At 43.9% G+C, this 13235-nt stretch overlaps 1 protein-coding gene across 1 annotated transcript; it reads right to left on the reverse strand.

The window, feature by feature from the left end:
• Window positions 1-219: 219 nt before the first annotated feature.
• On the reverse strand, window positions 220-12653 carry LOC135050612 (aquaporin-5-like). Its single transcript, XM_063957053.1, has 4 exons — window positions 12282-12653; window positions 11585-11749; window positions 8794-8874; window positions 220-577 (listed from the first exon to the last, which is right to left on the reverse strand). The coding sequence occupies exons 1-4, from the start codon at window positions 12642-12644 to the stop codon at window positions 371-373; spliced, it is 816 nt and encodes a 271-aa protein (XP_063813123.1). The 5' UTR covers window positions 12645-12653; the 3' UTR covers window positions 220-370.
• Window positions 12654-13235: the final 582 nt, after the last annotated feature.

Raw genomic sequence — 13235 nt, forward strand, 5'->3', positions numbered from 1 at the left:
CACCATCAGCCCTTCCTGTGGGAGTTTAGTGCGCTGTGCAATGAGAGCTGTCTGTTGCCTGGTGCCCTGCTTGCCCCAATCTGCTCATGCATTCCCTGGATTTGGGTATGAGGATCCGCACTGCGCAGGTGGCGAATACTTTGGACAATTAAGTATTAACTAAAGGGCCCTCCGGAACGTGTCCTGGGTCACCTACAAATTTTAATCTGCATCTGAGTAGTACAATGAATGGGTCAAACAGGGAGAACTTTTTTGAACATATTGTAAATAAAGTAATGGCACATTCTGTACAATAAAACATATTAATTATCACGTCCAAAGAAAGAGTTGTGTTCAAATGTAAATGTCAGCGCAAAGACTCTGTTTTGTGTTATACTTTTTCTTTGTTATTTGGTTGACCGTGAAGAGAATTGAGGACAACAGATTGCTTTCGTCTCTCCTCTTTTTCTTTCTCTCTGATAATGTTGCATCGCAGTGTTTCCATTCTCTCGCTGGTACTTACTGAATAAGGTGCTAATACATAGTCATAAATCAGGCATGCAATGATTCCACCTGTAATCGGCCCCACCCAGAAGATCTGTATCATGGGGAAAAAAAAGAAAAAAAGCACTTAATGTACTGCACCAAATCTTAATACATGATGTATCTCTGCTTCATCAAATAAGAATATGTCTGTTTTTTTATTTTTATACAGTGAAGGCAGACATTTTGTGGCCTGAATCAATTTGCAGTCCACAAAATGGCTGCCAATCGCTGACATTCCTAAAGCGGGTTGGATAGGGAATGCTGGCGGTCAGGATGCCAGCGGTTAGACTATCGACCATGGCACCCTGACAGTCAGAGTCCTGACAGGGAAGGTAAGTACATGGCCCCCTAACCCTCTCTCCCTGCAGCATAAACCTAACCTCCCTCGCCCCCTGCAGCCTAACCCTAACCCCTATGTGGATGTGGATGCACCTGAACGTAACCCCCCTCACCTGCAGCATAACCCTAACCCTCCATGCAGTCTAATCCTAACACTCCGGTGGGGGTCGGGGTAGTGAGATTAATCCTAAACCCCCAGGCCGCAGCCAAACCCTAACCCTCTCCCCGCAGCCTAAACCTAACACCCCCCTTCCCCCCCCCACGCGCACACACACACACACATACAGCTTTCCGGGGTCCACATTCTGAGAAGTGTCGGAATCCCGGCATCTGTATTTCGACTACCAGGATCCCGACCGCCGGGATCTTGGCTGGATCCCCCTGGACCGCAAAACTCAGTGACTAGTTAACAAAGAACCCCTGTCCCTAATTGCAGGAGAAATAATAAGCGCAGTCTCATAAATATTGTTTGGATCCATGAAATGACTGCCTACACTGCATGTAGCCATCTGGTTTAATTGTTTCTTTTCCTTTTTCATTAATAAACATATTATTCCACTACCCAAAGCTGGGAGAGGTTGACTTGATTTCTAAACACCTTAAGTACATACAACATTTATCTCCAATATGCACTTTAAATTGAATCTTGTAAATACTAGCACTATAGTAGAAAATTCTTCATTACATCTGAAGTTTTTGTATATGTTGTCTCATAAAACTAAATGAAGATGAAAGGTGGCGGAAAAAATGTGAGATAGAGATGAGGGGCTCCCTGAGGGGCTTCTCTGATTATTTAGTTTTATGTGACTACATACAGGTATACAAAAACTTCAGATGTAATGAACAATTTTCTACTAGAATGCTAGGAGAGAGAGAAACGGAAGGGGGGAGAGAGATTTAGGGGCATAATATTTAAAAAAAAATGTTTTTGCACCCTTTTCACATTATTTTTGTTTCACCTGAATGTATTGAATGGCTTTTGGAACAGTTTTCGTGAAATAACTGCTCAAAACCCTTTAATTCTCATTTTTTTAGTAACCCAAATCGCATTTCCCATACTTATAATGGAAAATGCGATCTGGACAAATTTACTTAAAAAAATACAGGATTTTAATTAGCTACCGTAAATCCTTTTCTTGTAGTCCATAGAGGATACTGGGAATCCATTTAGTTCCATGGGGTATAGACAGGTTCACTAGGAGCCTTCGGCACTTTAAGAAATTGATAGTGTACGCTGGCTCCTCCCTCTATGCCCCTCCTACTAGACTCAGTCTAGGAAACTGTACCCGAGGAGACGGACATACTTTGAGAGAAGGATAGATAAGGAAAGTGGTGAGATTACGAACCAGCACACAGAACAATAGGAAAGCCATGCTAATCAAACTTGAAACATGAACAGCAACAGCTGAACAAACCAGAATACTTAACAAAGTAACAGTGCAGGAAGAACGAAGCACCGGGTGGGCGCCCAGTATCCTCTACGGACTACGAGAAAAGGATTTACCGGTAGGTAATTAAAATCCTATTTTCTCTTACGTCCTAGAGGATACTGGGAATCTATTTAGTACCATGGGGAAGTACCAAAGCTCCCAAACCGGGTGGGAGAGTGCTGAGGTTCCTGCAGAACTGATTGACCAAACTGAAGGTCCTCAGAGGCCAACGTTTCGAACTTGTAAAACTTTGCAAACGTGTTCGAACCTGACCAAGTAGCTGCTCGGCAGAGCTGTAAAGCTGAGACACCCCAGGCAGCCACCCAAGAAGAACCCACCGACCTAGTAGAGTGGACAGATTTTGGAACCGACAAGCCTGCCATGGAATAAGCATACTGGATAGTAAGCCTGATCCAGCGTGCAATAGACTGCTTTGAACCAGGACACACAATATTAATGGGATCATATAGAACGAGCAGCGAGTCGGATTTCCTGTAACGAGCTGTTCTCTTTACATACACCTTCAAAGCCCTCACAGCATCCAAAGACTTTGAAGTAGCAGAGGTGTCCGTCACAGCCAGAACCACAATAGGTTGGTTGATGTGAAAAGCGGACACCACCTTAGGTAGAAATTGCTGACAAGTTCTGAGTTTAGCTCTGTCCTCATGGAAAATTAAGTAGGGACTCTTGTGAGACAATGCCCCTAGGCCAACAGTGTGATGGTTTTCCACGTAAGGTACTTTACATCAACCTCCTGTAAGAGGAACTGCAGCACCAAATTGAGATCCCTTTGTGCCATGGGAGGCACAAAGGGAGGCTGGATGTGCAGAACACCTTTCAAAAATGTCTGGACCTCAGTGATAGATGCCAATTGTTTCTGAAAGTAAATAGACAAGGCCAAAATTTGTACTATAATGGAGCGTAGGCCCACATCCACTCCAGACTGCAGAAAAAGCAGGAGACGTCCCAGATGAAATTCCACCACAGAATATTGTCTGGTTTCACACCAAGTGACATATTTCTTCCACGGTGATAATGTTTAGACGTTACCCACTTCCTGGCATGGATCATAGTTTGGATGACCTTGTCAGGAATCCCTCTTCTGGCTAGAATCAGCCGTTCAACTTCCATGCCATTAAACGTAGCCGTGGTAAGTCTTGATAGACGAACGGGCCTGTTGCAGAAAATCCTCGCGAAGAGGTAGAGGCCACAGATTTTCGATCAGCATCTCGAGAAGATCTGCGTACCAGGCCCTTCAAGGCCAGTCCGGAGCAATGAGGATTGCTTGAACCTTTTCCCTTTTAATTCTCTTTAGAATTCTTGGGATAAGAGGAAGTGGAGGAAACATGTAGACCAGCTGGTAGACCCACGGAGTTGTCAGAGCATCTACCGCCACTGCTTGTGGGTCTCTTGACCTGGAACAATACCGCTTGAACTTCTTTGTTGAGTTGAGAGGCCATCATGTCGATCTGTGGATATCCCCACCAATGTGTCACCCACTGGAACACCTCTGGGTGGAGGCCCCACTCCCCCGGGTGCATGTCGTGTCTGCTGTGGAAGTCTTCTTCCCAGTTGTCTACTCCCGGAAAGAAGACTGCCAAAAATGCCTGGTCATGTTTTTCCGCCCAGAGGAGAATTCTTGACACCTCTGACATTGCTGCTCTGCTTTTCGTTCCGCCCTGTCGGTTTATGTACATTACCGCCGTTACATTGTCCGACTGGACTTTAATGGCCTGATTCCGAAGTAGAGATACAGCCTGCAGAAGGGTGTTGTAGATTGCTCTGAGTTCCAAGATGTTTATTGGTAGGATGACTTCCTGACTTGACCATCATCCTTGAAACTGCACCTCCTGGGTGACTGCTCCCCAACCTCTGAGGCTTGCATCTGTGGTTAGCAGAATCCAATTCTGAATCCCAAACCTCCGACCCTCGACGAGGTGAGAAGTCTGTTGCCAGCACAGAAGGGAGATTCTGGCTTTTGGTGACAGATCCTCTGGTGCATGTGAAGATGTGATCTGGACCATTTGTCCAACAGATCCAGCTGGAAGGGCCTTGCATGAAACCTTCCGTACTGGCGCACCTCATAAGAGGCCACCATTTTCCCCAGAAGACGAATGCATAGGTGCACCGATATCCGGGTTGGCTTCAAGACATCCCGAACCATTGACTTGATTACCAATGCCTTTTCCAATGGAAGAAACACTTTCTGCGACTGTGTGTCCAGGATCATTTCCAGAAAAGGGAGCCTCCAAGTTGGCTCTAAGTGAGATTTTGGAAGATTCAGAATCCAGCTGTGATCCAGGAGAAGTCTGGTTGAGAGGCCAATACTGTCCATAAACCGCTCCCTGGATGGATCCTTTATCAGAAGATCATCCAGGTACGGAATTATGTTCACTCCCTATTTACGGAGTAGAAACAACATCTCTGCCATCACCTTGGTGAACACTCTCGGTGCCGTGGAGAGACCAAATGGCAGGACCTGGAACTGGTAGTGGCAGTCCTGCAGTGCAAACCATAGATAAGCCTGATGAGGCGGCCAGATCTGAATGTGAAGGTATGCATCCTTGATATCCAGAGACACTGGGAATTCCCCCTCCTCCAGATCTGAGATCACCGCTCTCAGAGACTCCATCTTGAATCTGAACACGTTCAACGACTTGAGGTTTAAAATCGGTCTTACCAAAACATCCAGTTTTGGTACTACAAACAAGTTGAAATAATATCCCTTGTTTTGCAGATGAGGTGGAACTGGAACAATGACCTGAATCTGCACCAGTTTTTGAATGGCGTCCTGTAAGGTTATACTTGCTTCCTGTGAAACTGGTAAGCCTGATTTGAAGAATCTGTGAGGTGGGAGCTCCTGAAACTACAGTCTGTAGCCCTGGGAAATAAGATATATGACCCAGGAATCCTGGCATGATCTTGTCCAGATGTGACTGAAAATTTTTAGTTGGGCTCCCACCTGCCAGTCTTCCAGGAATCGCGGTCCACCGTCATGCTAAAGGCTTTGAGGAATCAGAGCTTGAGCTCTGCTCCTATGAACCGGCAGTTGCTGGTTTTTGTGGTTTACCTCTAGCACCTCTGGTGGCTGTAGAAGAACCTCTGGTTTTGCCCTTAAACTTTGCAGCCTGAAAGGACTGTAGATTAGGTCCTGATTGGGCCTTACTGGCTGGGGGAGCTGCAGAAGGAAGGTACGTGGACTTACCCGCAGTAGCTTTGGAGATCCATTTGTCTAGTTCATCTCCAAATAAGGCCTCTCCTGTGAAGGGTAGGCCTTCCATGCCTATCCTGGAGTCTGCGTCAGCAGTCCACTGGTGTAGCCATAAGCCTCTGCGTGGTGACACTGTCATAGCAGTGGTGCTGGCATTAGGCAATCCTATTTCTTTTATGGATTCCACCATAAAATTTGCAGAGTCCTGTATATGTTTCAGGAGTAAAATAATCTCCCCTTGAGGCAAGGTACCTAGCCCCTCAGTTAGTTAGGTTGCCTGACCATTTGGCGATGGTCTTAGTAATCCACGCACATGCTATAGTGGGTCTCTGGGCCACCCCAGCAGCTGTATACAAAGATTTGAGAGAGTTCTCAATTCTATGATCAGCGATGTCTTTTAAGGAGGCTGTACCCGGGACAGGCAATACAATTTTCTGTGACAGCCTAGATACTGATGCATCCACTATCTGTGGATTTTCCCATTTTTTCCTATCCTCAGGAAACACACTCTTTGTCTGACAGACTGTGACAGTGACAGCACACACACACACACACACACACACACACACACACACACACACACACACACACACACGAAAAGGTTAAATGCACAATTAACCCACAAAGAGCCCTTCAAGAGAGACACAGAGATAGTCTAGAGCCAGCACACAGCACCCTTACTGCTAATACCAAGCTTAGCCGGGTCGCAGACTAAGTACCCAGATTGAAGACTTAGTACAGTAGTAAGCGCTCCCCCCTCCTATGACCCCCTGGTACTGCTGAGGTAATCTGGAGTCTCTCCGGAGGAGCTGCGCTTCCCTGTCAGTCAGCGTCCGTGTCCACTGCAGAGGGAAAATGGCGCTGGTGAGCTGCTGGATCCGCTCATAGTGAAGATCCGGACTTCCCACTTTTTTATACTGGCTGAGGTAATTTTAGTGCTTAAAATGGAGTCAGCTGCATTTTAAGTCTGTAATGCCAGTCTGGGTACTGTGTACACCCGTAGTTTACTTAGACTCAGTTCGCTCCCTCAGAAGCGGTGCATCCGCACTGAGTCTGGAGACCCAGCCACCCCACGTAGAAACCATGCGTCTCCGTACCCTCATGCCGCCATTATGGCCAGCGACCAACTAACCGGGACGCTGGCTTAGTACTCACCACTCTTCACTCTTCTGGCTCTGTTAGGGGTGGCGGCGTGCTGCGGGAATATACACTCGTCGTGGTGGGGCTTGCAAATAGTTCCCTCAGGAGCTCAGTGTCCTGTCAGCGGGAAACGGGACCATTAATCCTTCAAGAGGTTGGGCTGTTTCCCCCCTAAGTCCCACGAAGCAGGCAGGCTGGTGCCATCCAGACCTGCCTGAAAATAACAAACATACAAAATAAATGCAGAAAACTCTTCTGGAGCTTCCAGCGACGTGACTGGCTCCTACGGGCACATTTTCTAAACTGAGTCTGGTAGGAGGGGCATAGAGGGATGAGCCAGCGCACACTCAAATTCTTAAAGTGCCCAAAACTACTAGTGGACCCATCTATACCCCATGGAACTAAATGGATTCCCAGTATCCACTAGGACGTAAGAGAAATAATAATACCAGTGAGCCGTGTGATAATTATGCCAGCTTCAGCTGGCATAATCACAGGGCTCACTGTGTATTCTGTACTTCTGCACAGCTTTCTCTGCTCCTAGGCAGAAAAAGCTGTGCAGAGAGCCAGCAGTGTTACCACCTATGTGTGTCTGATGGACACACAAGCTGATCACTGTTAAAAATAAAATTAAAAAAATTAAATAATACTCACCGACCCAGGGACTGGGGATCGGGGCTCTGGTGCGGGCTGCTGGTCATCGGTGCTCCCTGCTACTCCTATGATCTCCATTGATGCTGCAAAGTGGCAGCTCACTTTACAGAACCGGAGGTCACAGCAGCAGGGAGCCCCAATGATTGGTAACCGTCTAGGAGCTCCAACCACCAATCCCTGCCTGAAGTGAGAATGATCTGCGGTCAGGGGAATCGCAGCGCCAGGCAGGGGTCGTTGCAATGGGGAGGAGGTGCCAGCGGTGCTGGTAGCAGCAGCGATGGTGGCAGCAGCGGCGCATGTACAGGACATACATGTGGTATTTTTCGTATGTCTGCGGAGTGGCATCACAGGGACAGAGCTTTCTCGCAAGCTCTTTCCCTGCATGTGATTATTGATACATCCATTCGATGTAATCAATAATCGCATTGCTGATTGAGTTGATTTTACCACCTCACATCCGCATCCTTAGATGCGGATGGTGATAGATTGGCCCCTTAGGGTGGCAGACAGAGATGGGAGAGAGATGGGGTGAAGAGCACAGGAAATGTGAGAATTAGAGGAACAGTGGGAGGGTGAATGGAGATGAGAGAAAGACAGAAGTTCAGAGAAGAGATATAGAGGGGTACAGAGATGAGAAAGAAGGAACAGAGAAGAGAGAAAGACAGCTAGTCGAGGGGGACAGTGATGAGAAAGAGACAGATGGAAGAAACAGAGATGAGACAGATGGAGGGAGGGGGGGACAGAGTTGGTAAGGTAAGGAAAGACAGAATAAAAAAAATGGGCACAATTACTAGCAATCCGGTGAATGAAACTGGGAGCCCAGTTTGAAACTTTGTGTTTAATGCTGGTGACCCTAAGAGAAGTTACTTGCCTCCCAATATAAGAAGGTATGTAAGCACAAATGGCTAGAGAAATGCAATAAAAAGTATCTATGAACATCAGTGAACATAAGTATGTGCAATATTGGCATACTGATGATAAAATAAGGATTATAGCTATTCTTCTCTGGGGTACTGTGTACTCAAATACTTAGGAGTCAATTCAATCAGGGGCGCGCAGGGCAAAGTGGTGTTGAAATGGTGTAGAAAAGTCATCAGTGTCCTCTCATTTTGCCCCCAAAAGCTTCTGGAAGCGTGCAGCATACAGCGTCAGCATTTTCACTGCCCGGATCCCTGCCCAACAATTCATAACACTAGGAATATACTTTGTCTAAGTTTATTCAAATGTTATATTATTGTTCCTTACTTTATGGGTTGACAATGTCACCTTGACATATACTCACCATAAATACTTATTAATGTTTTATCTACCTTTGAACTTGAAGATTTTTCAGAGATGAGACAAGATTTGGATTTCAACTGATTGGGCAGATCCTCTCTCAGGTACAAATAGAGTGCAACAAAATATTCATATAATACACAGAGATATCACATGAATGGTCTCTGTCCGTGATCTACTGTACAGAAGCCAAACAATACTAAAGAGTTATCTCACCCAGTGATAACGAAAGTTGCCAGTAATCAGTGCCGGACCAAAAGAACGTGCTGGGTTCATTGAGCATCCCGTGTAATATATCTAGAAAATGACCAAACATATTATATTAATAATCAAATCAATTATTGTGATGACTTTACTTGTGACTACAGATAATAAAACATAAATTGTGAATCCTTCCATATATTCATATTGCTTGTATCCTAAAGGTGGCACAACATTAACGCATGTCGGCCATAGTGTAGGTAAATGTGTGTTCAGAAATATACTGTGGGTAGACATCTCCTGGTAAAATAAACTGGAAGTGTAATAAACATATAGAGGAAAAATGTAAAGCCTGCACCAACTTTATGGTGATTAAGGAAAAAATTATTCCAGCTCCAAGACAATAAACTTAAGGTAAGATTTAGCAAAAGCTGGGAGAGAGCTCAAGTGGAAGGAGATCAAGTACCAACCAATCAACTCCTACCTGTCATATATTTTAAACACAGCCTGTAAAATGACAGTATGAAGCTGATTGGTTGGTACTTTATCTCTCTCCATGTTTTAATAAAGGGGTTGGTAAGCAATACCGCCGCGCGGGATGCCGTATGTTACTATCCCGACATCGGCATCCTGAGCGGTGGCATGCCGGCAGGGTGGCAAGCGCATCAATGCCCCTTGCCGGCTCGGGTTCTATGCTCCATCTATGGGTGTCGTGGATATATATATATATATATATATATATATATATAGATAAAAATCAGAGGGGGCACTCTCCAGACTTTTTTACTATAAACAACTGTTCATTTATTAATGGTATACTTTACATAATCAGCATAATGACAAGAATTTCCTCAAGTGCTTTCGGCCCAAGCAAGGGCCTTCCTCAGGAGGCACTGTACATCAATCACAGCTTCCAACATCCATGAGCAGAAATCCAGACATCCAGCAATAACGCTGATCCTGCCTGACTGGCTCTAAATACCCTCACCACTTGAAAAACGGCGCCAAAAGACATTATGATGTCATCAAACAGGGACAAAGCTTCTCCTCAATGAATAACCACCCATTCAAAGGATAGAGAACACCACACTCGCCCCTATCAAGGAGCACAAACAGCCAAAATCACAATCAGCAAGTAGGAGACGATGGGGCCGCCGCAACCCATCTCTGACACCCGCCGAGTCCCGGACATCATAATGTCTTTTGGCTGTGATTGATGTACAGTGCCTCCTGAGGAAGGCCCTTGCTTGGGCCGAAAGCGCTTGAGGAAATTCTTGTCATTATGCTGATTATGTAAAGTATACCATTAATAAATGAACAGTTGTTTATAGTAAAAAAGTCTGGAGAGTGCCCCCTCTGATTTTTATCTACATATTTGGATACCGTGGTATTCGAGTGGACACCCCAGCGTTTGCTTACTATGAGGATGTGAGTGCTACCGTTTGTTGGATCTATATATATATATATAAATATATAGAATGGCAAGTGGTGCGGTACTCAGGACAATAATGAAGAAATGCTGCTGTGTGAAACATTATTTGAATGTTCATTTTTGGGCACATTATTTTTGCTGTGTATATGTAATACAAGTTTCTTCATTTTACCAAGCCTGTGGAGTGCCGCCTCTGTTTTTTCCCTCTACTTACCTGTGAGCAAGTGGGGAAAATTATTATGTATATATATATATATATATATATATATATAAAGATAAAAGCACTGCGGCACTCGGAGGCTTAAATATAAACAAGTGTATTTCAATATGCCAACATGAAAACTCCAATGTTTCAGGGCTCAGCCGCCCCTTTGTCAAGGTGCATATACGCACCTTGACAAAGGGGCGGCTGAACCCCGAAACACTGGAGTTTTCATGTTGGTGTATTGAAATACAGTTGTGTATATTTAAGCCTCCGAGTGCCGCAGTGCTTTTATCTTTTTCTACAATACTGGATCTGAGGGCACCGGAGCTATGTATGGGAGTGCCGGTCTGATTGTATTGACATATATATATATATATATATATATATACACACTCATACTAGGTGAATACCCGTGCTTTTCTATGGAATTTCAAGTATTTCCACGCGTGTAACTTTAATTGTGAAGGACTTCCTGGTAAACTACATTTTTAGTCTTTCCTTCAGGCTGGAGAATGGCCAGGCTGTCAGAGGAGCTGACTCTGGAGCAGGCAACATACAACTGGCCATGGGAGAAGCAGTCACTCCTCAGATCCACACCAGCCACTTTCAAACTCTGCCCCTGAGCTTTGTTAATGGTCATGGCGTACCAGGCCTTTACCAGGAACTGCATTCGTTTGAACTGGAAATGGTAGTCTGATGGGATCGGAGGAATTCTCGGAATGATGACAGTGTCGGGAGGATGCTAAAGAAGCCCCTAACAATCCTCCAATTTAAAATTAAACAAAAATTGACAGATTGTAGGTAAAAGAATTGTTACAAAATGATTGTTTTTAAACCTAGATTAACATGCAGATAAAAATATATACACCTACTTAGGCACTTAATTTAGTAACATTTGTATGCAAAAACCAAATGTAAATCTTATCTGGATTAAGAGATAATGGCATTTCACCCCTTTTCACCCCTTTGGGGATAGACTTTTGAAAAATCCCTTCTTAGTGGGTGTCTATGTCACAAAACAAAGCTACTGTCCAAATTTCAAGTTCCTAGTCCTCATGGTTCCGGAGATTTAATGATGAGTCAGTAAGACAGTCAGTATATTTATTTATCTATGTCACTGCTTTAATGTATATTTTAAAGTACAGGTTATTTATATATATACTGCATACCCCAAGCAAGTGTCCTAAGATAACTGAAAGACCAATAGAAATGGCCGGAAATCCAATGTTGTCTGTCCTCCGGCTATCCGTTGTGGCAAAGATACAGAGAACCAGTTGTAATGTCAGGAAGATCTCAATACAGATAGCTTGTCCAGGAGAGGTATTGTTAGTTGGCTGTTTAGAGATACAGTTTAATAAGAGCGATTATGTGTTATTGCTTTACATTGCATTTTCAACAACAACAACAAGAACTACAGTAATAAATGCAAAACAACAGAGGAATATAGAATGCAGACAGATCATAATTACACTTAATTATTAGGTTCCTACTAACAGTATGCTTTAGGAATCTTTCTTCTCTGCCTGCCTCAGGGGTGCGGGAAATCGTTCTGTAGCTAGGATACATAACTTTATAGATGCATAACTACCAAACTATGGCATTTAGACTTTGTGACTCTCTTAGCATCTCCTATATATAGACTCGTGCAAGGAAGATTATATTAGTCAAAGTACTGTATGTGCTCAGAGATGTTCTCAGGTATACAATAGGTGAATTCATCTTTAGTAATACTCCGTAGACATAAGAAATATATTGAATGTCATAGTTGTCTTAAACAACAACAACAACAACAACAACAACAAACTATATAGAATAAAAAAGGAAAAAATGTAGTTAATTTTTACTTATTTTGTTAAATAAACATACCTGGTTCACGCCAAAACCTCCTTTGATGTCATCTGGAACAAATTCGTAAAGTAAACCTGCTCCTATCACCGCCCCCAGCATCTGCGCAATCACATAATAAAAGGCCTGTACAAGTGATATCCGGGCTCCAACAAGCAATGATACAGTAACAGCTGGGTTCAGATTGGCCCCACTGACTTGGGCCACTGCTTGCACCATGGTACCTATTCCCAAGCCAAAAGTGAAGGCTATCTGTAGAACAGTTGGAAGGTATGAAGACCATGTTAGAGTTGAACCCAGGCCAATAAAAACAAATATAAGAGTTCCTAATAGCTCAGCTGTGAAGGCCTTGAAATTGAATCCCGCACATAGCTCTTTAAGCATGACTACAGCCTATAGAAGGATAGAAAAGTAGAATAAATCTCTGCTGCTGTTCAGACTTGTGCTATTTTCTACTGGATGATTGAAGCACTTGTTAGGAAGTTATATATCGCTTTGCACAACAGGAACCGTGCCAGTTTGTTCCAGGGAAAGGTGTGGTGCAGCTACCAGTCAGATAACATGGAAGATTTACTATACATGACATGTACTAGCAGCAATGCCAATATATGCTGAATACATCTAATTTGATCATGTGATTCACCTGCTGAAAGGATTGAGCGCTGGGAATTAGCAGTCAGGAATTGACCATTGTGCATGACATGATGAAGAAGGTTGCAGTATAGAACGATAATGGCCATGATCCAAGGGAAAGGCTCAAGTTGTATATTTTAAGCAACTGGTTATTTGAATTTTCCAATATCAGTTGTGTAATTCACTTTCTATAAGTTAATTGGTTCATGGAACAGATGTTTAGAAGGGTGGTTTAAAATATTGGACACAGGTGGAGCAAAGAAAAATTTGAGTAAAAATGGAAACACTGTAGGCCTGTTACTGAATTGAGTGTACACCTATTTGCGTTCTGTAAAATATGCT

The sequence above is a fragment of the Pseudophryne corroboree genome, chromosome 2, assembly GCF_028390025.1.
Source record: "Pseudophryne corroboree isolate aPseCor3 chromosome 2, aPseCor3.hap2, whole genome shotgun sequence".
Lineage (NCBI taxonomy): Eukaryota > Metazoa > Chordata > Amphibia > Anura > Myobatrachidae > Pseudophryne > Pseudophryne corroboree.

What these genes read in the sequence shown, in the direction of transcription:
- LOC135050612 (XM_063957053.1), bottom strand. Translation starts at nt 12,644, where the DNA reads ATGCTTAAAGAGCTATGTGCGGGATTCAATTTCAAGGCCTTCACAGCT. An exon ending in GAGGTTTTGGCGTGAACCAG is followed by an intron (nt 11,750 to 12,281) that starts GTATGTTTATTT and finishes ATCTCTAAACAG; the next exon opens with CCAACTAACAATACCTCTCC. An exon ending in GCAACTTTCGTTATCACTGG is followed by an intron (nt 578 to 8,793) that starts GTGAGATAACTC and finishes CCCATGATACAG; the next exon opens with ATCTTCTGGGTGGGGCCGAT.